This window comes from Armigeres subalbatus, chromosome 3 (genome assembly GCF_024139115.2).
Source record: "Armigeres subalbatus isolate Guangzhou_Male chromosome 3, GZ_Asu_2, whole genome shotgun sequence".
In the NCBI taxonomy this organism is placed as follows: domain Eukaryota; kingdom Metazoa; phylum Arthropoda; class Insecta; order Diptera; family Culicidae; genus Armigeres; species Armigeres subalbatus.
The window spans coordinates 8658528-8681028 of record NC_085141.1 but is presented as its reverse complement, the minus strand read 5'-3'; the positions used below and the strand labels follow the sequence as shown (position 1 = coordinate 8681028).

At 38.3% G+C, this 22501-nt stretch overlaps 1 protein-coding gene and 1 long non-coding RNA gene across 4 annotated transcripts; both read right to left on the bottom strand.

Moving 5' to 3' along the window:
* Positions 1-3713: 3713 nt before the first annotated feature.
* Positions 3714-5119, bottom strand: LOC134220930 (uncharacterized). 3 transcript variants are annotated; one of them, XR_009982120.1, is made up of 4 exons: positions 4696-5119; positions 4316-4625; positions 3945-4231; positions 3714-3884 (listed from the first exon to the last, which is right to left on the bottom strand). It is a non-coding gene; the product is annotated as an uncharacterized LOC134220930 (long non-coding RNA). The 3 variants fall into 3 exon arrangements; XR_009982119.1 differs by having other exon boundaries at positions 4031-4231; XR_009982118.1 differs by having other exon boundaries at positions 3714-4231; positions 4696-5118.
* Positions 5120-14061: 8942 nt separating this feature from the next.
* LOC134220070 (arrestin domain-containing protein 3-like) lies at positions 14062-15943 on the bottom strand. The gene is made up of 3 exons (XM_062699025.1): positions 15546-15943; positions 14589-15479; positions 14062-14514 (listed from the first exon to the last, which is right to left on the bottom strand). Exons 1-3 carry the CDS (start codon positions 15712-15714, stop codon positions 14348-14350), a joined length of 1227 nt encoding a protein of 408 aa, XP_062555009.1. The 5' UTR covers positions 15715-15943; the 3' UTR covers positions 14062-14347.
* Between the last annotated feature and the right edge of the window lie 6558 nt (positions 15944-22501).

The window sequence follows — 22501 nt, the reverse complement described above, 5'->3', positions numbered from 1 at the left end:
GGGTCGTCGTTTAGCTCGCCGAAATATTATGGATTTTTAGGTATAGCAATTTTTTCGCCTTTGCTATAGACAAGGCAAGTGAATTGAGCAAGTCGCTTGAATCGAGCGCGAACTGGACATTAAACACCTTAATTCAATTCACTTGAACGAAAAGAAAGTTGAAATTGTTCAATTTTTGGCAAGTTAATTGAATTCAACTGAGTTGTTCAATTCACTTGCCCTGTCAAAACGTAGCATTAGGGGCAAGCCAGAGTAAACGCGACGTGGGATGCGACGCGACGCAACAGTGCAATTTGACAGTCTGTTGATAATGATTGTTATTCTTTTACGTGAGTTGCGTCGCGTCGCATCGCTTGTTGCGTTTACTCTGGCTTGTCCCTTATATTATATCCACACTACGGTCGAATAACATGTTATTCGCGCTTTGGTGTTATTCGGCCAATAACATGTTTTTCGAAGGTAATATTCCCATACATTTCTGACAGCCGAATAACACCTTTGAATAACATGTTATTGCGAATAACATGATACAACTGATCGAATTTGCTGCTCGACTGAAGGCCGAGGCCCTGCGCATGTTTTCTTGCATTCAAGTGGTTGGTCATTTCGCGTGTCCAATTGGATTATACGGCAATGTCATTTTTGATTTCCTATTCGTTAGTTCTTCAATCAGCTGTGTAGAACAACGGAGCTGAAAATTGGCAAGGTATACTTCATGATGGACTGTCGCATTTAATATTTAATATTCAATATTTAATATTTATTATTTAATATTTATTATTTAATATTTATTATTTAATATTTAATATTTAATATTTAATTTACTCAAAGTTTTATATTTATTTATTTATTTATTTATTCAGACTAAGGCCGAAGTGGCCTGTGCGGTATATAAGAGTCTTCTCCATTCGGCTCGGTCCATGGCTACACGTCGCCAACCACGCAGTCTACGGAGGGTCCGCAAGTCATCTTCCACCTGATCGATCCACCTTGCCCGCTGCGCACCTCGCCTTCTTGTGCCCGTCGGATCGTTGTCGAGAACCATTTTCACCGGGTTACTGTCCGACATTCTGGCTATGTGCCCGGCCCATCGCAGTCGTCCGATTTTCTCGGTGTGAACGATGGATGGTTCTCCCAACAGCTGATGCAATTCGTGGTTCATTCGCCTCCTCCACGTACCGTCCGCCATCTGCACCCCACCATAGATGGTACGCAGCACTTTCCTTTCGAGAACTCCAAGTGCGCGTTGGTCCTCCACGAGCATCGTCCAGGTCTCGTGTCCATAGAGGACTACCGGTCTAATTAGCGTTTTGTAGATTGTCAGTTTGGTACGGCGGCGAACTCTATTCGATCGGAGCGTCTTGCGGAGTCAAAGTACGTACGATTTCCAGCCACTATGCGTCTCCGAATTTCTCTGCTGGTGTCATTTTCGGCAGTCACCAGTGAGCCCAAGTACACAAATTCTTCTACCACCTCGATTTCGTCACCACCGATGCAAACTCGCGGTGGGTGGCTCACATTGTCTTCTCTTGAACCTCTGCCTATCATGTACTTCGTCTTCGACGTGTTGATGACTAGTCCGATCCGCTTAGCTTCCCTCTTCAGTCTGATGTAGGCTTCCTCCATCTTCTCAAAGTTACGTGCCATAATATCTATGTCGTCGGCGAAACCAAATAGCTGGACGGACTTATTGAAAATTGTACCACTCGTGTTAATCCCTGCTCTTCGTATTACCCCTTCCAAAGCGATGTTGAATAGCAAACACGAAAGACCATCACCTTGCCGTAACCCTCTGCGGGTTTCGAAGGGACTCGAGAATGTCCCTGAAACTCGAACTACGCACATCACCCGATCCATCGTCGCTTTGATCAACCGTGTCAGTTTATCCGGAAAACCGTGTTCGTGCATTAGCTGCCATAGCTGGTCCCGATCGATTGTATCATATATATATATATATATATATATAAATATTTATAAATATTTAATATAAAATATAGAAAATTAAATATTAAATATTAAATATTAAATTTTGAATATTAAATATTAAATATTAAATATTAAATATGTATTTAATATTAAATACTAAATAATTGATATTAAATATTAAATGTGTAATTAATATTGAATGTTAAATAATTAATATTAAATATGTAATTAATATTAAATGTTAAATAATTAATATTAAATATGTAATCTTATATATAAAAATGAAATGGTCTGTGTTCGTATCCGCATAACTCGAAAACGGCTGGATGGATTTTTTTCATTTCTTCAGCAGAAACATTCGTTATAGTTTCCGACGGGTTTATATGATATTTCCTAATGTGAAAATTACGAGTAAAGTTGAGCAAAACGGGAATAACTAAAATGATTCCTATGCGAACTTTGCATGGGCAGTTCGGAATGCACATTCTCGCCTACTATGCAGGACAACGTCTGCCGGGTCAACTAGTTAATATTAAATATTGAATATTTAATATAAAATATTGAAAATAAATATTAAATACTAAATATTAAATATTAAATTTTAAATACTAAATATTCAATATTAAATATTAAATGTTAAAATGTTAAAGGCTAGATATTAAATAATAAATATTAAATATCAAGTGTATCACTTAATTTTAATTAAAAGAAAACTCATAATAAAAGTTGAATGGAATTAAATTGGGATTGCATTGAACCCAAGTAACAAAGTTTGTTGAATGAAAGTAAAAAAAACATCTTTTCAACATATATGAAGTGAGTTTTCAATAACATTCGCTCAACATAATATGATCTGTAAATTTAATACAACAAAAGCTGTTGACAAATGTCTCATTTCAAATAAAAATATTTACAGGATTGGATGAAAAAAATACATGCATACATTTTTTAGAATTCCATTTTGATAAAATAAATTAAAATACACATACATGGTATTTGAAATTCATGTGGATCATAACTACATATCTTCTAACTAAGGGGCCGTACACTAATTACGTAAGCATTTTTTCTGGGTTTTTCAATCCCCCCTGCCCCCATGTAAGATTTTTCCAATATAAATCATTTTATATTTATATGGAGCGTAAGAAAATAGCAGACCCCCCCTCCCCCCATAAGTGCTTACGTAATTAGTGTACGACCCTTTGTAAGAGAGAAATCATCCATCATTCGAGAAATCATCCTGGCCAAACCAAACAAATATCAAAAAATTACATGTTATCAGAAAGTCGTGAGAATGTAATACAAAACATCTTCTGTCAATCAATAAGTTTAACAGAAACCTTTTCACAACTTACTTCAAACACGTTATACATCAAATTTTAAATTCGATAATACTTGGGAAACTTTCATAAATAATTTTTAAATTCATAAAAAATAAAGCTAGATTAAAATTGAATTGAATCCATAGTTTATAAAAACAGATTTTCAGGTTGCTTATATTTTATTTGAACCGTCTAATTCATATTAACTTGAATATATTTAGCCCTTAAGCTATCTGCCTTCAACTGAATGCGTAGGACTGCGAATCCAGAGTTAACAAGTTTGATTTTCGGTTAAGTCAAGTATGTTGTTGGGGTGGAAAACAATCTCGATTGCTTGGGCATAATGTATCCATTGTACTTGCCAAACAGGACATACACTTATGCAATGGCAGGCATAGAAAAGCTTTCAAACTTTAACTGAGAAAATGGTGAAGGATACCAAGTTGAAAAGCGCGCCATGTTCCACTTGGAATGTAGACCCATAGAAGAAGAAAAAGAAGAAGAAGAAGTGAATGCGTTTGAATATCTTTATTTCGTTTGAATTATTTTACTCTAGTATCTATTTTAGTTAGTAGTACTCCACGATCCCTTCCTAGCGAAACACAACAACGTAGCTCCGTGCCTGGCCTCGTTCACCTAAGTTGAGATATAAATGAAATGTGATGAATAGTTTTAGCTTATTTTGGCAACTAATACCATCTCCTCTGATGATGATTACGTGCGATATCATCCTGCGTTGTTTAATTGTTATTTTATTATAAAAATTGGAAGTTACTACGTACATCCTCTTGTGGGTTTCTTACTCTTAAAACCAATTATAATACTATCACTACCGGCAACTTGTGGTTTTCCGATTGGTGACCTTTTGAGCAAAACTGGATCTACAAAATAGGTGCAGAATAATCCGATCAACGATACAATCAAATAGGGGAGGACAACCAACACTGATGACACTTCCCATTGGGTCCAAGGACTAGATGCATCTAAATACATAAAATTATTACCGTCAGTAACATTATTTCGAAAATTTCAAAAATATATTGCATAATAAACTGTTTCGGACTTACCGCAGTAAAAAGCCGTCGGTCACTCCAAACGATAGCACTGAATATTTTTGGAATTTCCACCGTAGTTCTCGAGTTAGTTCGGGTTCCAGGAATCCTGTTTTCTCGCGCTGAAGTTGTTCCATGAATTCCATTGTCACACTGTTTTGGCGATACAATTTTGTTTAACTTGAATTCACGTTGGCTCGTCTTGCAGCTGTTAAACATTGTATTATTTCTGATCCATCTTGACCTTCCAGGCTCCATTGATGCTTTCTGCCTGTGTAACATTTATGGAATCCTCGACTTCACATCCGTTCACCGGTGACGAAACCTAAGACAAACAATACACACCATTTTATATAGAAAGCAACATCAGTAAACAAGCTAATGAAATTACTTACTTGTAATCACAGTTCCTAGCCGATTTCCGAAGGAAAAATGAGCAAAATAAAATTTAAACGAAGCACACAAATACTTCTGGCTTTTTAGCGCACACTAATCACTATCAGTTTCATCCCATACTGAACTCACGCCTTCGGAGTTTAGTCCGCTTCTTGCAATTACGAAGAAAATAGCAAATTAATAAATCTCATTACCGCTGAACAGTTCTTTAGTCGCAAACAGATTAATTGTTTAATAATAATTGAATTCTAATTTGAAGAATCTCGCTGCATATTTGTAAACAAACAACAAACTGCTCGAAAAAAATTGGCGCTTGACACATGCTGTCAGCTGTCAAATAGTATTACCTAAAATGCTAGTGCGAACAGTTTTGTTATTCAGAAGTAACACCTTCGAATAACATGTTATTCAGCTGTAATCTGAACAAGGCATTAGACTTTTATGGAATAAATTTCGTCATACTGCAGATTTCGCTATTGACTACCGTGCGCATTTCACTTGAAGATCGTGACAGCTCCGTCAGCCCCCTCATGTTTACATATATTTTCATTGTTCTCACTTCTCACCCTAATAAAAAATCCCGAAAGAATTACAATAGAAATTATTGTGACAGTACGCAAAAATTAATAGTAATTACATTAAACTCTATTGTGGCTCACAATAGAATTACATTGAAGCCTATTGTTTTCCACCATAAAGCCTATTGTAAATGGCAGTTTTACAATAGAAAATAGGGGTTGTTATGTATCTTTACAATAAAAAAATCGATTTTTTCTCGAACAAATTTTTGCAATTACAATTGAATTTATTGTAATTCTATTGCCGAAATTCTACTGGCAATAGAATTTATTGTACGTCTATTGGAATAACAATATGGCACTTTAATTGGTATGATATAAAAACAATAGAATTTAATGCTCATTAATAAAATGTATTGTATTTTTATGATATTTTATTGCAACTCTATTGTATTTTTTATCCGGGGCAGCTCTCCAGCGGATGGTGCTTCCATGTTTACAATAAGCCATTTTATGAGACAGATTCGAACAGCTGATCGAAATTTTGAGTGGACGGCTCGGTCTTTGTTTTGGTAAATTTGCATGTAAACCATCATCATTTCGTCATCATCATCATCATTTCATTTCATTTTCGCAAATGTTCCTTGTAAAATGTAAATATTAGTGTTTGGTCTCCTGTCATTTGAGCTTTCTACACTACTAAAAATCCACACATATTTATTGGCAAAAATCCATAGATTTAACTTATGATTTATATCAGCGCACACATAACCCTTCTTCACGCGAACTACTTATAAAATATATATCCAAATAAACTTTATGTGTGGTGTCGAATTAGCAATTATTTAATTTATGTGTGGTTCTACATCGATTATATTAGGGTGGAGCTATTGCAAAAATTTATAACGGCGACACATATATCTTATATAGATATTTTTGGCAGTGTATAAAATGGCTTATATAAGCTATTTTATAAAAAGCTCAAATGACAGGAGACCTAACACTAATATTTACATTTTACAAGGAACATTTGCGAAAATGGAATGAAATGATGATGATGATGGCGAATTGATGATGGTTTGCATGCAAATTTACCAAAACAAAGACCGAGCCGTCCACTCAAAATTTCGATCAGCTGTTCGAATCTGTCTCGTAAAATGGCTTATAGAGCTTATAAACTAGAAACCCTATAACCAGAGACCGGCGGAGTGAAAAACTGTCGAAATGGCAACGTATGAAAATGCATGAACGTGAAAATAAGACTGGCAGCACTTGAACTTTTTGCTTGCTTAAGGTCACTCCTGACGGAATCCAAGTTTAAAAGTGCTCGCGTTTTCGGGGGCACACCACTCGATACGGAAGCAAGGGAAGCAACGCACAACTATCATTTTTATTATTTCACGCATGCTGCGACGCAGCAAAGCTAAATCAACAAAAATGACAGTTGTGCGTTGCTTCCGTATCGAGTGGTGTGCCCCCGAAAACGCGAGCACTTTTAAATTTGGATTCCGTCAGGAGTGACCTTAACACGGTTAGATACGAGGTTAGATAAGACAAACCAAAATAAAGTTCAAACAACTCAAAATTAAGTTCATTTCACTTAATTTGGACCGTTGGTGAAGGAAGCCAATTTTGAGTTGGATGGTTGAACTCGGATTTGAGTAGTTTCAGTTTGATCACGTGTGAAAAAGTACCTAAATATTAAGTTGTTTCCGCCTAATGTTAAGTTCAAATAGGTTTAAACAACCTAAATTTAAGTTCAACCCCTTCAACCTAGCGTTGGCTTCCCCCATCGAACTGCTATCGTTGGGTTGTTTTCTTTCTCTGTTTTTGACATCAATGGATAGAATGAAAGAGATGCCAGATCGAAAACTGTGGGAAGTTATCACTGAGGCTTCCCACGGTAAACAGCGGAACCGACACAACTCCCGGCGGGGTATTTCGGACGCGTAAAGTGGACGAGAAAACACAAGCGATTCGCTCTCCGCGGTGGTCGTTTATTTATTCTATTTACATTCATCATACAATAGACAACAACATATTCACAGGGCTGGCAAGGGATTATAAACATCGTACACATAACATTAGACTTGTCCAACATTCAACACTCCTCCTCGAGGTTTATCATCTCTAACAGATATCACAAAGTCCACAAAGTATTACCTCACAAAGTCAAACAAAGTTCTACATAGTTGGACACTCAGTCTTCGGTACTCTCCCTGCGTCGTCAGCCCCTGCTTCGTCTTCTTCACAGCTTAGTCTTCGTTATTCACGACCCGCATAATTCTGGACTATAATTGGACCATCTCTCAGATCATTGCTGATAATAAATAACGTTACTTCTACTATTCAGTTTGCAGTTTAAAAGGATGATAAACTAACCTCTACAGAAATGGTTTTTACTGTATAGTATACTGTCTTTGGCAAATCAACCATATGAGTAATGGGCGGTTAAGTATAATTACTGTACAAAATAGGCTGTTTTCCAGTACATTTTTTTCGATGCACAATATATGCTATTACAATCCTCGTTTTTCGATAAAACAGCATAGGTTATAATATAGATACAGTAAAATGATATATGGATAAAATCGATGGACCGTATCTCTTATCTTTAATTAGTAGGAGCAACCATTGGTATTTTTTTCCTTTTTGTGATGAAAACACGATAAATATGCAACATGCTAATTATGCTTTATTTTCCACCAACCTCACTAGTATAAAAGGCGGAATGTTCCTGAATAAAGTAATTGGATATTTTATTATATATACTTGAATAGAAGCAAAAGTATAATTTAGGGAACCGGTAGTTTGATACCTGTTTACAACGACGAAAGCCGCAGCCGTTTTCTTGGTATATTCGCTTTTCACCTTGAACAGAGTTGCTTGTCATCCAGCGGTACTGCGTTCCCGCGTCTTCATGCGGTCCTTGTTAATATCCAGCTTCAAAATGAGGCACTTCACCTTCATCTTCGATTGGCATCGATCGTACACTAAACTACTGCATCATAGTTCCTCGGGTAAACACTTCCTGCCGTTTGTGTTTCTTGCGACGCGATGCGGTATCATTTTGCATCAGTACCTGGGCAGCCGCATCCCTTTCTTCAAATTGCAGGAAACTGTGGGAAATAACAGGATGAATTATTTATTTTGTTAGAAATTGCTTTTTTTAGCAGACAAATTTGATAATATTCTTACCTTTTTAATGGCGCAACAAACTAATTACTCTGCACAAACAAAAAGACTTGTTTGAGAAAACCCAGCATTAAACACATTAAAACAAAACATGACAGTCGTACGTCTTTCAAAAGATACACACACTTATTGCAGAAGAAAAACGCTTACCATAGTTTTATCATTGAACCATACGGTTTTGAAATGTATGTGTGGAATCGCAACGAAATATGATTAGCTCCAGAGGATACATTCAGCATTGTTACTATATCTGTTGATGGACAGCCACATTCAATTACCATTTTCTTCTAGAACAAAATCAAACATGGATTATAAAAAACTGTATAGTAACAATATATTACGAAATTACTGCATATGGTGTCGTAGATTGAAAATTTAATATGGTATTTGTTTTAGATAAACTTACAATCATATTTTAAGTCGATTATTATACAGATAGTAACCATTTCGTTTAATTCATATGAATAATAATTACAGTAAGGCAAACTGTTTTTATTTATGCGGGGACTCATCCGGCACACACACACTTAAATCTGTTCACCGGACTCGGTAAACGAATTACCGATTTCTCAACAGCTGAGCTCTCGGTAGTCACCTCGGTAATCAATTTGAATAACCGAGCTCTCGGTTCAGCATGCCTACAGATGAAATGTCAAAAATTACCGAGTAAAACTGCAAAGCTTACCGAGCAATCGGTAAAAAAAAGTACGGGTGGATCTGTAAAAAGAATGCAGACTTCTGTTGTACCCTGATCTACTGAATAAAATGTAACCAAATTGTAATGGAATTTCTTGTTAATAAAAAAAAGAAAACAACAGAAAATGCAAAATTCATGAATATTTCCGTTTATTTCGGTGAATAGACAATGGTTATATGTACATTGCTGCAACTTATTCTACTCCCAGAAGATACTTGTTGTGTTGTTTCCGGTTATCAGATATACACAGTAACATCACTAGCGCTACGCCACCAAATCGGAGATAGCGAAAAGCATACCATTATCTGAAATTTCAGAATATAGTATCAAAATCCAAAGAAAACATTGTCAGAATCAAGGTCAGAATGTATAATTATTTTCTTATATATTTACTTACATGAATTTTTATAACTATACAAAATTGCTGCACGAACCAATGTCAACACCGCTTCTAATTTTTTGATTCGACTGAAAAAAACATGGCGTCACTTGAACCATCATAATTTTTGGTCGATACTGAGAGCCCGGTATTTAACTTACCGTGTACTCAGTAAACCATATATTCTTTACTGACTAATCGGTTTATTTTTGACAAGTGCGGGTAGATTGTTATAATACGGAGTAGATCGGTAAATTGTATAACTGAAATTCAGTATTTTATTTAAATCTGCTGAGACGTCGGCGAAAATTGTTACAGATATCGGTTATTTCTTAAAAATTTACTGATATCTCGGTTGAAACTTGTTTTTACCGGTTAAAATCAGTAAAAAATATTACCGAGCTGAAATTCTGGATTTACACACTTAAATCTATTCACCGGACTCGGTAAACGAATTACCGATTTCTCAACAGCTGAGCTCTCGGTAGTCACCTCGGTAATCAATTTGAATAACCGAGCTCTCGGTTCAGCATGCCTACAGATGAAATGTCAAAAATTACCGAGTAAAACTGCAAAGCTTACCGAGCAATCGGTAAAAAAAAGTACGGGTGGATCTGTAAAAAGAATGCAGACTTCTGTTGTACCCTGATCTACTGAATAAAATGTAACCAAATTGTAATGGAATTTCTTGTTAATAAAAAAAAGAAAACAGAAAATGCAAAATTCATGAATATTTCCGTTTATTTCGGTGAATAGACAATGGTTATATGTACATTGCTGCAACTTATTCTACTCCCAGAAGATACTTGTTGTATTGTTTCCGGTTATCAGATATACACAGTAACATCACTAGCGCTACGCCACCAAATCGGAGATAGCGAAAAGCATACCATTATCTGAAATTTCAGAATATAGTATCAAAATCCAAAGAAAACATTGTCAGGATCAAGGTCAGAATGTATAATTATTTTCTTATATATTTACTTACATGAATTTTTATAACTATACAAAATTGCTGCACGAACCAATGTCAACACCGCTTCTAATTTTTTGATTCGACTGAAAAAAACATGGCGTCACTTGAACCATCATAATTTTTGGTCGATACTGAGAGCCTGGTATTTAACTTACGGTGTACTCAGTAAACCATATATTTTTTACTGACTAATCGGTTTATTTTTGACAAGTGCGGGTAGATTGTTATAATACGGAGTAGATCGGTAAATTGTATAACTGAAATTCAGTATTTTATTTAAATCTGCTGAGACGTCGGCGAAAATTGTTACAGATATCGGTTATTTCTTAAAAATTTACTGATATCTCGGTTGAAACTTGTTTTTACCGGTTAAAATCAGTAAAAAATATTACCGAGCTGAAATTCTGGATTTAAGTGTGTAAGTGTGTGCAGCATCGGGTTTTTCCTCAATATTCGTCCACACAGTCATAAAAATCGGTTTCTTCTATCAGGCGCTCCTCCTCAAGCGAACGCCCATTGCTAGCTTTGCTTTGCACACTCGTACGCCAATTCCGCTTTCTTTCCTCTCCAACTCTCAAGGCATATAATCCTCCACGAAGTTCAGCAACGGCTTCCACTCTTCTTCCGAGGCTAATTATTTCGCACTGCGCTTTGTCGAAGTTCACTCTCAGTCCTTTCTGAGCCAGTTTCCGGACCGAAATCAATCCACTGTCCAGTCTCGGAACGTACAACACTTCCTTCATTACTACCTCGTTCACTTCGCCGTTGCCATCGATACACTTCAGCGTGCCTTCGCCTACTCCGGCAGATTTCACGGTAGAACCATCCGCCAACGTCACATCCCGCTTCACATTCACATCGATTTTGCTGAAGAATGCCCGGTCACTGGTCATGTGGCTCGAACAGCCACTATCCACGTACCAGTTCCCCTGCTGCCGATCGCCTCCCACGCCGAAACAAATTCGGGGGTCCCTCTTCGCTGCCGTTTTCGCTTCCGGCTCCCGCAGCATCGGGCAATTCATCCGGATGTGTCCCGGTTTTCGGCATTGGTAACAAATTCGTTCCCTCGCACGTTCGCTTCTTCTTCTTCTGTACACACTCAATGCCCGGTCCTCACACTCACGGGTCATTCCTGCACGCTTCTCCATCCGTCGGTGGTACTCTTCCATCAGCCGCTGTTTCACAAACTCGATCGTCTGGTCCGCGTCTGGCCGGCTCTCCAACGCCGTCACCAGACCGTCGTATGACTCCTATGATGATAGTATAGTCGTATGATAGCCTATCATGCTGCTCTTCGATAGCGAACAGATGCGCTTCCATATTCGCACTTTCTTCGTAGTTCAAACTACACAGCTTCTTCAGAAGCGACACTCGCGACGTAACCGTAGCCTTTTCGTGGTACTTCTTCAATTTCTTCCACACATCGACCGCCGATTTGGCGTCTTTCACTAACGGCAACTGATTATCTTCGACGTTAAGAATAATCATTGCCCTCGCCTTCTGATCTTCTTTCGACCATCTCGCAGTCTCTGGCTCCGGTTTCTTCTCATTCACCGTATGCCACAGGTCGACACTGATCAGAAGCATTTCAATTTTTATTTTCCACGTTTGGTAATTCTTATTACCCAAACGCGCGATCGAAACTTTTTCAGCCATTTCGAAATCGTTCGTTTTCTGATGGCGCACACTGTATCCCGTACACACACGAAGTCGGTACACAACAATAATGCTGTCCAATGATCAGCTCGAAGTAGCTCGAAGTTGTTCCCGTCCTGCTCGTTCTTTTTTGTCAACAAACGGGCATGAGCGTGACAGGAACAACTTCGAGCTACTTCGAGCTGCTTATTGGACAGCACTAATGTCTTCGATCACCACCGGCTACAGTTACAGTTCGTTGCACAAAATGGTTCTCAGTCCGCACTAATTGCTTCCGAATCCAGCTTCGATGGAACGAAACACAGCTGGCAATCCGGACACTAACCACCTCCCGGTAATCACTTTTAACCATGTACAACGTTCTCAGCTGCTTTAACCACCCACTGCAGCACAGTCTAACGAGTGGAACAAATTTGCTCCTGCCGAACTACAAGCACAAAGGGTAGCGTCCGCGGGCAAACTTTCACACTGTTTTTAGCGAAATATACCGTTTTCTCCACTATCACTGGGCCAATAACCTGTGAGAAGTTGTCACGGAGGCTTCCCACGGTACACAGCGGAATTGACACAACTCCCGGCGGGGTATTTCGGACGCGTAAAGTGGACGAGAAAACACAAGCGATTCGCTCTCCGCGGTGGTCGTTTCTTTATTCTATTTACATTCATCATACAATAGACAACAACATATTCACAGGGCTGGCAAGGGATTATAAACATCGTACACATAACATTAGACTTGTCCAACATTCAACAAAAACAACTCAAAATTTGGGTTGTTTGATCTACCCGTCGTGAAGGCTACCATCAACGTCACTACACTATTGCGCTATTGCGCACATATTTCCGTTCACTTTTAGCTTTATCCGCCAGCCTGGAATGGCTGCTTATCAGTTATTTTCAAAGGTGTTTTGATCGCGACTGGTATTAACATAGGAACAAAAGAAACAATTGCTGCTCCGAACTATTACAAACACTATTATTGCTAAGCTGCTTGTAGCTGTCTGTGGTTTGGTGGGTATTATGCATCCCAAGATAAACGCTCAGATTATAATCATCTCAATCAGCCTCCGTCAAATCGCGCTGGGGCGCGTCCATTTACTTTTACACACGGCGGCTATTCAGCTATGGCAACCCCATTGGGCGGCTTATTAAATTTGAAAGCACAGACACGCACCCTGTGTAAAAGCTTACGCAACGTAAAAACCGCTAGGTGGACATCAGCCCTTTGCTTGCGCTTTACCACCGCGAAGAGCTGAGCGTTTTAGGAGAGCGCGACAATATTTAAAACTGATCAACTACCGCACGAGATTGTGGTTGCAATTTATTCACCTTCATTCACTAGACAGGTCACACACGCAGCTATGGGACTATGGGATTCGGAGTTATGGCCAAAATACATTTTTTTTTACAAAAAAATCTCACTTATTTTTAGGCACTACCCTCAGCCGATTTGCTCGCAACAAGTTGCATTCGACGCATAATCCATAATCGAAATTGGCCGGATCGAACTATGGGCTCAGAAGTTATGGCCGAAATACTTTTTTCACATATCAAAAGTGCGTAGAAATTACTCACTCGAAAAAAACGAGAAAGGCACCATCGCCGCTAGGTGGATAAATCTGTTTTTTTTTTAAATTTCTTGACATTCTGCCTACTACTCTGCCCTACCGTCAGGGAGGACGCTATCATTCTTTGCCAGTTTTTTTGTCATTCGTTTTTTGAAATTTTTGCCCTTCCGTAAGGGAGCCTACCGGGGACCGAAGCATTATTTTTTTGCTGTCTTTTGTTTCTCATTTTGCCATCTTTTTTGCAATTTCTTGTCATTCGGTCTACTCCTCATACACTTCACAACTCTCTTCCGGGAGCAAAACTGAAAACACGAGGAAAAAACGGTTATAAAACTACCGGCTGCGCCATTGTCGTGACCCGGACGAGAATCGACCATCCGTCGCAACAATACTCAGCAAACTGATTGACTCTCGTGTCACTTTGCTTTGCCACGATCATTCATCGGAATGTTTACAAGTTGGATCGAACCAACATGTCTCACAATCGAAGGTAGTGTGCAACACGTTCGGTGAAAATACTCTACGAAAGAGAATATTCTATTTCAGAGTTTACTGGTTGCTAATATCACAATAGCATAATGTGAAACAATGTTTTGTTTATTACCGATATAGCTTATGACTTCTTATCTATGTATTTTCGTATTTTATTTTCAATTTTTATATCACAAGTATTTTTTTGAATTTGAATACGGGTGAGTTTTATCTTCCTCGTTGAAATGGTAAATCGTGTAGCATGGTGTATACTCTTTCCATCCAATCTTGTTGGTTTCTCCTTTTTCTTGAACATTATTTTCACAAGAAAGAATCGCTTCCTCATAACTGGGTGGACCTGTTAGTAAATATATTCAAGAGATGGTAAAAAGTTAAGCGAGAAAGATGATTTTAAATAGCTCCTTCACTCACGTAAATTCTCATGCAAGACCGTCATTGGTTGGACCACTATCGAGGTAGATGTGCTTGCTGCATTGTCAAAATTCGGAACGGCGTTGGTTGTTAGCGGAATAGTTCCCAATGTTATGGGGATCTGGACTTTGGGGTTAGAAGCAGGGCCGGATATATTTCCTTCCACCTCGACGAAGTAGTTGACGGTCATAACTTGACAAGTCCTGTTAGTCGGAGGCAAAGGTGGAATATTGAGATATTGCATGGTGCTGCCTTTGCTGCGCTTTTCAACGCCAATGCACTGAACCTCTGAAACTACTGTGTAAACCGGCTGGACTTTGGTGTGCGGAGATTGACTGATGAGGGACACTTCTCGAACTAGCCTGGTGATAATTCCTTTCATTTGCCTATTGCTTTGGTTGTCGACTTCGATGCGAACAGCTATGGTTTGACCTGGGGCGTACCCGGATATGGGAGTCTCTATTATCATCAACAACGGAGCGGATTTGAAAGGTCCCCAGAGAAAATGCTTCTGCTTTGCAACTTTTGATGGTAGACGTACTTCCAAATTTTCTTCGTTCAGATTTACGTGACGTAGAACTGTAAAAGCCTTTTTGTACGAATAATCAACTTTCCAGGAACGCTCGAGCATAACTTTGACGGTGTATCGAATGTGGCCTTTGTCTGCTTCCAGAGATGTGACCAAATCAGTCGGTAAAATAAATGAGAATCGATATGCGTGTAGCCCTGTAGGCAGTTCGATATTGGATCCATCGTTCGACCCGATTAAATACGTTGTAGAGTTCATATAGTCCTGTCGGCCACGATATTTAACTACATAATGACTGTCTCCTATAGTGGATGTTTTGGACCATTTAACTTTTGCTCTGCCCTTGATTTGGAGAACAACTCCTATAATAATAGTTCAATTTTTATTTCTAGATGACGAACTAATTGAAATCCTTACTCATGTTTTACCTTTCATGGTCAGCGTGTCCTTCAAACAAAGCTCTACGGTTCCGGATAGGGTCTGTCCCGGTAGATACACTCCGTGAGGATTGTGATCGAATTTAATTTCGCAGTTGGCGGACATTATTATATTTACATTGATTCCTAAAGAGTCAGCTCCAAGTGAGCCAATCAGCATTAAAATATCTACTGGTATGATACTGGAATGAAAAACATTTATAATTTGTGAACGCGATGCATGATAAGATTAATATAAGAGAAAAGTCTTTATCTTATCAATTCTCGAACAACATATGATTAAGGCCGAAAAGCCAACAATGCTGAACCGAGAAAAATGAGGTTTAAAGTTTTCTATGACTAATTTAATTAATTCATTGAAGTAGAAACTCATTTCATTACCAACAATATTTATGTCAATTCTAAACGTAAATGGTTATATTCTCAATCCAGTAGAAAACCGGAATTGGGGGCTAGCGAAGTTGGATTTTTCTCACAATCCGTACGTTAAACCTAACTTCGGAAGTGGTGCGCTGTTTTCATATCGCGAAGCGCTATTCAGCGCACCACTTCCGAAGTAAGGTTTAACGTACGGATTGTGAGAAAAATCCAACTTCGCTAGCCCCTACTTCGGGGTTTCAACTGGATCGAGTATATTATATCAGCAAATTTAGATCAATTGAAAAACCATTCGAAATCTACAAAATTTCAGCTTAAACTAAAATCGCGTTGTTTTCTCGCATTACTGGTAACACGTCTGGTTATAAAGCCGTTTGCTCAAAGCTAGTAATATCAACGGATTTTTTTAGATATGTTAGCCAGAGAAGTTATGCTATGCTGTATATTGAAAACCTAGTAAGAATATAACTATTATAATAACTTGAAGCTAGATTTGGCTTAAAAGCAACACTCCGCATGGTAATCAAAGCTACTATTCACAAAGCTACTATTCAAATAATCATTAGTTGACCAATTGACCGACCGCGGCGCACCAATCGCTTTTGTTCGAGTTTGACGTTTGCTCACTACCGCCACCTGGTTCGCGATTTGCCCAAGTCGATGTAAATAACAGATGTCGTTAGTGTTTGAGCGACGATGAATTTCGTCGGAAAATGTTCCATGTGTTATGCGGCTGTTCGGCCACATTGAGAGTTGTCGTAAAGTCAATGTCAACTTCTCTCCACGAACAGCCTAGATAGCCGTGTGGTGTCGGCAGCTAATTAGGTTTTCTGCGAGCGTGTACGCACACGCACATTTCACTCACACTTTTATTCAATTTGTTTGCAACCACGAGCAGCTGTCACGGCAAAATCAAATGGGATTGTTTGCAACCACAACCGTGCGTTCGTGTTGGTGGGAAATGTCGGCTAGACCTTAATTATCTGGTTAAGAATAACATTACGGATTGCCTGTTCCAGTGGTAAAAGTCCACCATACAGGTGACCCCTAATCCTCGGTGTGATGCTTCTTTATGCTTACCGTGCCTACGAATGAATGGTTAGGGGGTCTAATAAGAACCTAACCGCAAACGGAGCCTGTGAAGCACCAGGGCCCCCTTCACAGTATTTTAGCCCTCGCTGCGCTTACCGGAGCTATGGCGTAGTTGACTTTTTACTTCTCCGAGATAATCGGCTACTCTTATTCAACCTTATCGTGAGGTTAAATAAGAGTAGGGTTATGAATATGTGTTTTACTTGTTTTCAACAAATTGTCACCTATATGGATTCGCATTATGCGTTTTTACAATGTGCTTTGTGTATGTTACCTATATGGATTCGCATTATGCGTTTTTTCACAGTGTCTCTGTTTCTGTGTCTCGTCCTTGACGTTTGGCTTCGGCTACTCTTGTTCAATCTCAGCGTGAGGTTAAATAAGAGTGGGGTTATGAATATGTGTTTTACTTAGTTTTCAACAAATTGTCACCTATATGGATTCGCATTATGCGTTTTTCACAGTGTACTCTGTGTCTCGTCTTTGACGTTCGGCTTTGGCTACTCTTGTTCAATCTCAACGTGAATGTGGGGTTATGAATATGTGTTTTACTGAGTTTTTCAACCTTCCAACTTCCACCTATATGGATTCGTTTTTTACAATGTACTTTGTGAGTGTTACCTATATGGATTCGCATGATGCGTTTTTCACAGTGTACTCTGTGTTGCGTTCTTGACGTTCGGGTTCGGCTACTCTTGTTCAATCTAAACGTGAGGTTCAATAAGAATGAGGATATGAATATGTGTTTTACTTAGTTTTCAACAAACTTGCACCTACATATATGGATTCGCAATGTACGCAATTTTTTTTTTAACTTATTTTATTTGCTAATTATCTAATACATGCATTCATCTTAGACTAGGTGTTCCGTATTTTCTTAACACTATCATCCTTATTTGCTATGTTACTTTTTAGTTATTATTAATACATTTCAATTGCCTCTGGCAGTTAGGATTTTTCCTCTGGTTTGATTGAACCATGTAGGAATTACAATGTTTTTAACTTAAACTAAATCTAACCTAATTTATACTAAGGGTACAAGGAGCTAATCGTTGTAATAGAAGATTGCAATAGAAGTTGTAATAGAAGAGCACCATCAGCATCCAAAGCCGTCGGCAAACCCGAGCAAAGGCAGATAACTGAAATGATATCAAACTGATAACAGGATTAGTTATCCTTATTATCATCTTGATATTTAGTTATCAATCATGTGATTAACTGATAACTGAATAATAACAAAATGTAGTACAATACAAATTTGGTATTTTCTTCTAAAATTCGCGTCGTTCAGATATCGTTCAGATATTGAAAATTTGACCGGCACGTGGTGGTTTGTAGCGATGAATGCCAGATCTGTAGAAGCCTTGAAAAAATTATCATGGAAGATATCATTTTGTTGCAAGGCACAATACTTACTTCTGCCAAATGTACCCGGCCTATTCTATGAATTGAATATGAATATGAATAGTGTGACAAGAGCTGTTTCCAAACACTTAACTGAAATTTTCATCTAAGCAGACTGTGATTTTCCTCGTTACTAACGATATCTACTGATTTGTTTATTTCTCTGCCAACAAAGGAATTACCACAAAAGTTGAAATATGTATGTCGGATAATCAAGAAATTTTAACGATCTGGTGTGTTGTGGAAAAAACAATCATGCTCGCACTTTAGTCGATTTAGCAATGTGCTCAACCAAAGACTAATTGTTCAACTATTGACAGTTTAAACCTATGTATTAGGTTTGAACGCAAAAGAGCAAGATCACCTCCATGTTGAAAGGACGGTCGACTCATGGGAATATCGAGATGTGAAATAGAAAATCCTTTGGAAGGTGTTGGAGTGGACTATCACGGAAGCCCAAAAAATATACCCGCCAGACATTGTAAGCGAAAATGGGCGTTGTGGATTAGGTACCTACCCATACGACATTTTCATATGAATCCTAATTCCGCGTGGCCATGGCCCCGGGCTCCCACATAACCTTATGTACCAAAATCAACCTTTTCCGTACATTTAGGGCCCCCGAAAACTGTCCGGCCCTGGATCCACCGAATAGCAACATTTTTTCACGGAATAATTCTTCCTGGGATCAGCAGTGTTTATGTTTATATATGCATAGGGGTGGTGGAAATTCGCGGCAAAATTTTCAAAATTTCGCGGACAGCCAATTAAAAAAAATTGAAAATTCGCGTCTATTTCGCGGTAAATTATATTTCGATACAAAAAATAAAACCCGACTTAATCCACCTACAGTGAACGCAACCCTTCTTACACTTTTGAATGGTTGTGTGTGCCCAGTGCATATTACAATTTCTATGGAAATGGCCTTCAATTGAATATAAAATAACTGATATTATCATGTTTGTATCGATTTCAAAATAAAAAAGGGATATTTCTGGAAATTTAACAATTTTTAAAAAATACAAGAAGACTGCAGATTTGATTTGCTGCCTTAAATGGCAATATTACAGCTTCTGTTTAAGCCCAAAAGAGTTCAAATCGGGTCATAGACGGCTGAGATATTGGTGTGACAATTCTTCATTAGTAGTCTGAAAATATGTCTCATATTCGTATTTCACAGATATCTCTGAAACCGAATTTCCAATTGCAGAAAAAAATGAATGGGTCCAATGACAAAAACATAGCTCTCGTTTAAAGATAAAATCGCACAAATCGGTCCAAGGACGACTGAGATCTTGATGGGACATATTTTACCAATGTGTGAAGTTGATACGTCTAATGCTTTATGTTCGTATTTCAGAGATATCTCCGGAACCCAATGTCTAATTGCAAAAACAAAATACAATGGGTTCAATGGCAAAGTCATAGCTTTCGATTAAAGATAAAATCATGCAAATTGGTTTACAGACGGCTGAGATATTTATGTGACATTATTTTGTTAGTTTTCTGAAAATGCACTTCATGTTCGTATTTCTCACATATCTCTGGAACCAAATGACCGATTGCAAAAAAAAATTGAACTCGTACAATGACAAAGTCATAGCTTTCGTTTAGTGTTAAAATCGTGCAAATCGGTCCACGGACGGCTGAGATCTTGATGTGAGATTTTTGTAACGCACACACATACGCACACACGCACACACGCACACACGCACACACGCACACACACACACACACATACATACATGTGCTCAGTTCGTCGAGCTGAGTTGATTGGTATATACGACTTGGGTCTCCGAGCCTCGGATAAAAAGTCGGTTTTTCAAGCGATCTTTATACCCTTCTTAGGGTGTAAGAAGGGTAAAAAGGGATATTTCTGGAAATTTAACAATTTTTAAAAAATACAAGAAGACTGCAGATTGGATTTGCCGCCTTAAATGGCAATATTACAGCTTCTGTTTAAGCCCAAAAGAGTTCAAATCGGGTCATAGACGGCTGAGATATTGGTGTGACAATTCTTCATTAGTAGTCTGAAAATATGTCTCATATTCGTATTTCACAGATATCTCTGAAACCGAATTTCCGATTGCAGAAAAAAATTAATGAGTCCAATGACAAAAACATAGCTTTCGTTTAAAGATAAAATCGCACAAATCGGTCCAAGGACGATTGAGATCTTGTTGGGACATATTTTACCAATGTGTGAAGTTGATACGTCTAATGCTTTATGTTCGTATTTCAGAGATATCTCCGGAAAAAGATAAAATCATGGAAATTGGTTTACAGACGGCTGAGATATTCATGTGACATTATTTTGTTAGTTTTCTGAAAATGCACTTCATGTTCGTATTTCTCACATATCTCTGGAACCAAATGACCGATTGCAAAAAAAATTGAACTCGTACAATGACAAAGTCATAGCTTTCGTTTAGTGTTAAAATCGTGCAAATCGATACACGGACGGCTGAGATCTTGATGTGAGATTTTTGTAACGCACACACATACGCACACACGCACACACACACACACATACATACATGTGCTCAGTTCGTCGAGCTGAGTTGATTGGTATATACGACTTGGGTCTCCGAGCCTCGGATAAAAAGTCGGTTTTTCAAGCGATCTTTATACCCTTCTTAGGGTGTAAGAAGGGTAAAAAGGGATATTTCTGAAAATTTAACAATTTTTAAAAACAAAAAACGGCTGCAGATTTGATTTGCCGCCTTAAATGGCAATATTACAGCTTCTGTTTAAGCCCGAAAGAGTTCAAATCGGGTCATAGACGGCTGAGATATTGGTGTGACAATTCTTCATTAGTAGTCTGAAAATATGTCTCATATTCGTATTTCACAGATATCTCTGAAACCGAATTTCCGATTGCAGAAAAAAATTAATGAGTCCAATGACAAAAACATAGCTTTCGTTTAAAGATAAAATCGCACAAATCGGTCCAAGGACGATTGAGATCTTGTTGGGACATATTTTACCAATGTGTGAAGTTGATACGTCTAATGCTTTATGTTCGTATTTCAGAGATATCTCCGGAACCCAATGTCTGATTGCAAAAACAAAATACAATGGGTTCAATGGCAAAGTCATAGCTTTCGTTTAAAGATAAAATCATGCAAATTGGTTTACAGACGGCTGAGATATTCATGTGACATTATTATGTTAGTTTTCTGAAAATGCACTTCATGTTCGTATTTCTCACATATCTCTGGAACCAAATGTACGATTGTAAATTGAACTCGTACAATGACAAAGTCATAGCTTTCGTTTAGTGTTAAAATCGTGCAAATCGGTCCACGGACGGCTGAGATCTTAATGTGAGATTTTTGTAACGCACACACATACGCACACACGCACACACGCACACACACACACACATACATACATGTGCTCAGTTCGTCGAGCTGAGTTGATTGGTATATACGACTTGGGTCTCCGAGCCTCGGATAAAAAGTCGGTTTTTCAAGCGATCTTTATACCCTTCTTAGGGTGTAAGAAGGGTAAAAAGACAATGTAGATTCCATATTTATTAAAATTGTTGGGTTTATTAATTTCAAATTATTTTCTTTTTATTATTTCTTTGCATTACTGGTCAAAAGCACTTGGTTGAACCGCGAGACCGCGCAAAGTAGTGCATCGTGTGTAGCTTCTATTCATTCGTGTTGTTAGTTTTGTGTGCTTCGAACCTACAGCGTTCGGTTGGCAGTTTGGCGCGCACATTCCGAATATTGACCAAATGGACTTTTCCCGTCAACAATTTTATTGGGGTAATCGATTAATTCTCTTATTTAGGATAAACTCCGGGCCCTCCTTAGCCGTGCGGTAAGACGCGCGGCTACAAAGCAAGACCATGCTGAGGGTGGCTGGGTTCGATTCCCGGTGCCGCCACGGTGCCTTAATTCAGCCAAAATGATAACAAGTTCAGTTATCAATATGTTCGATAACCGGATAATAGAATTTGTTATCAATTAGTTATTCATTTTTGCTCGGGAAGGTGGCCGGCAAAAACCCACCAAAATCAAGTTCGCAGCCAACGCCGCTGCATCCTCCAATTCCTCCTCACT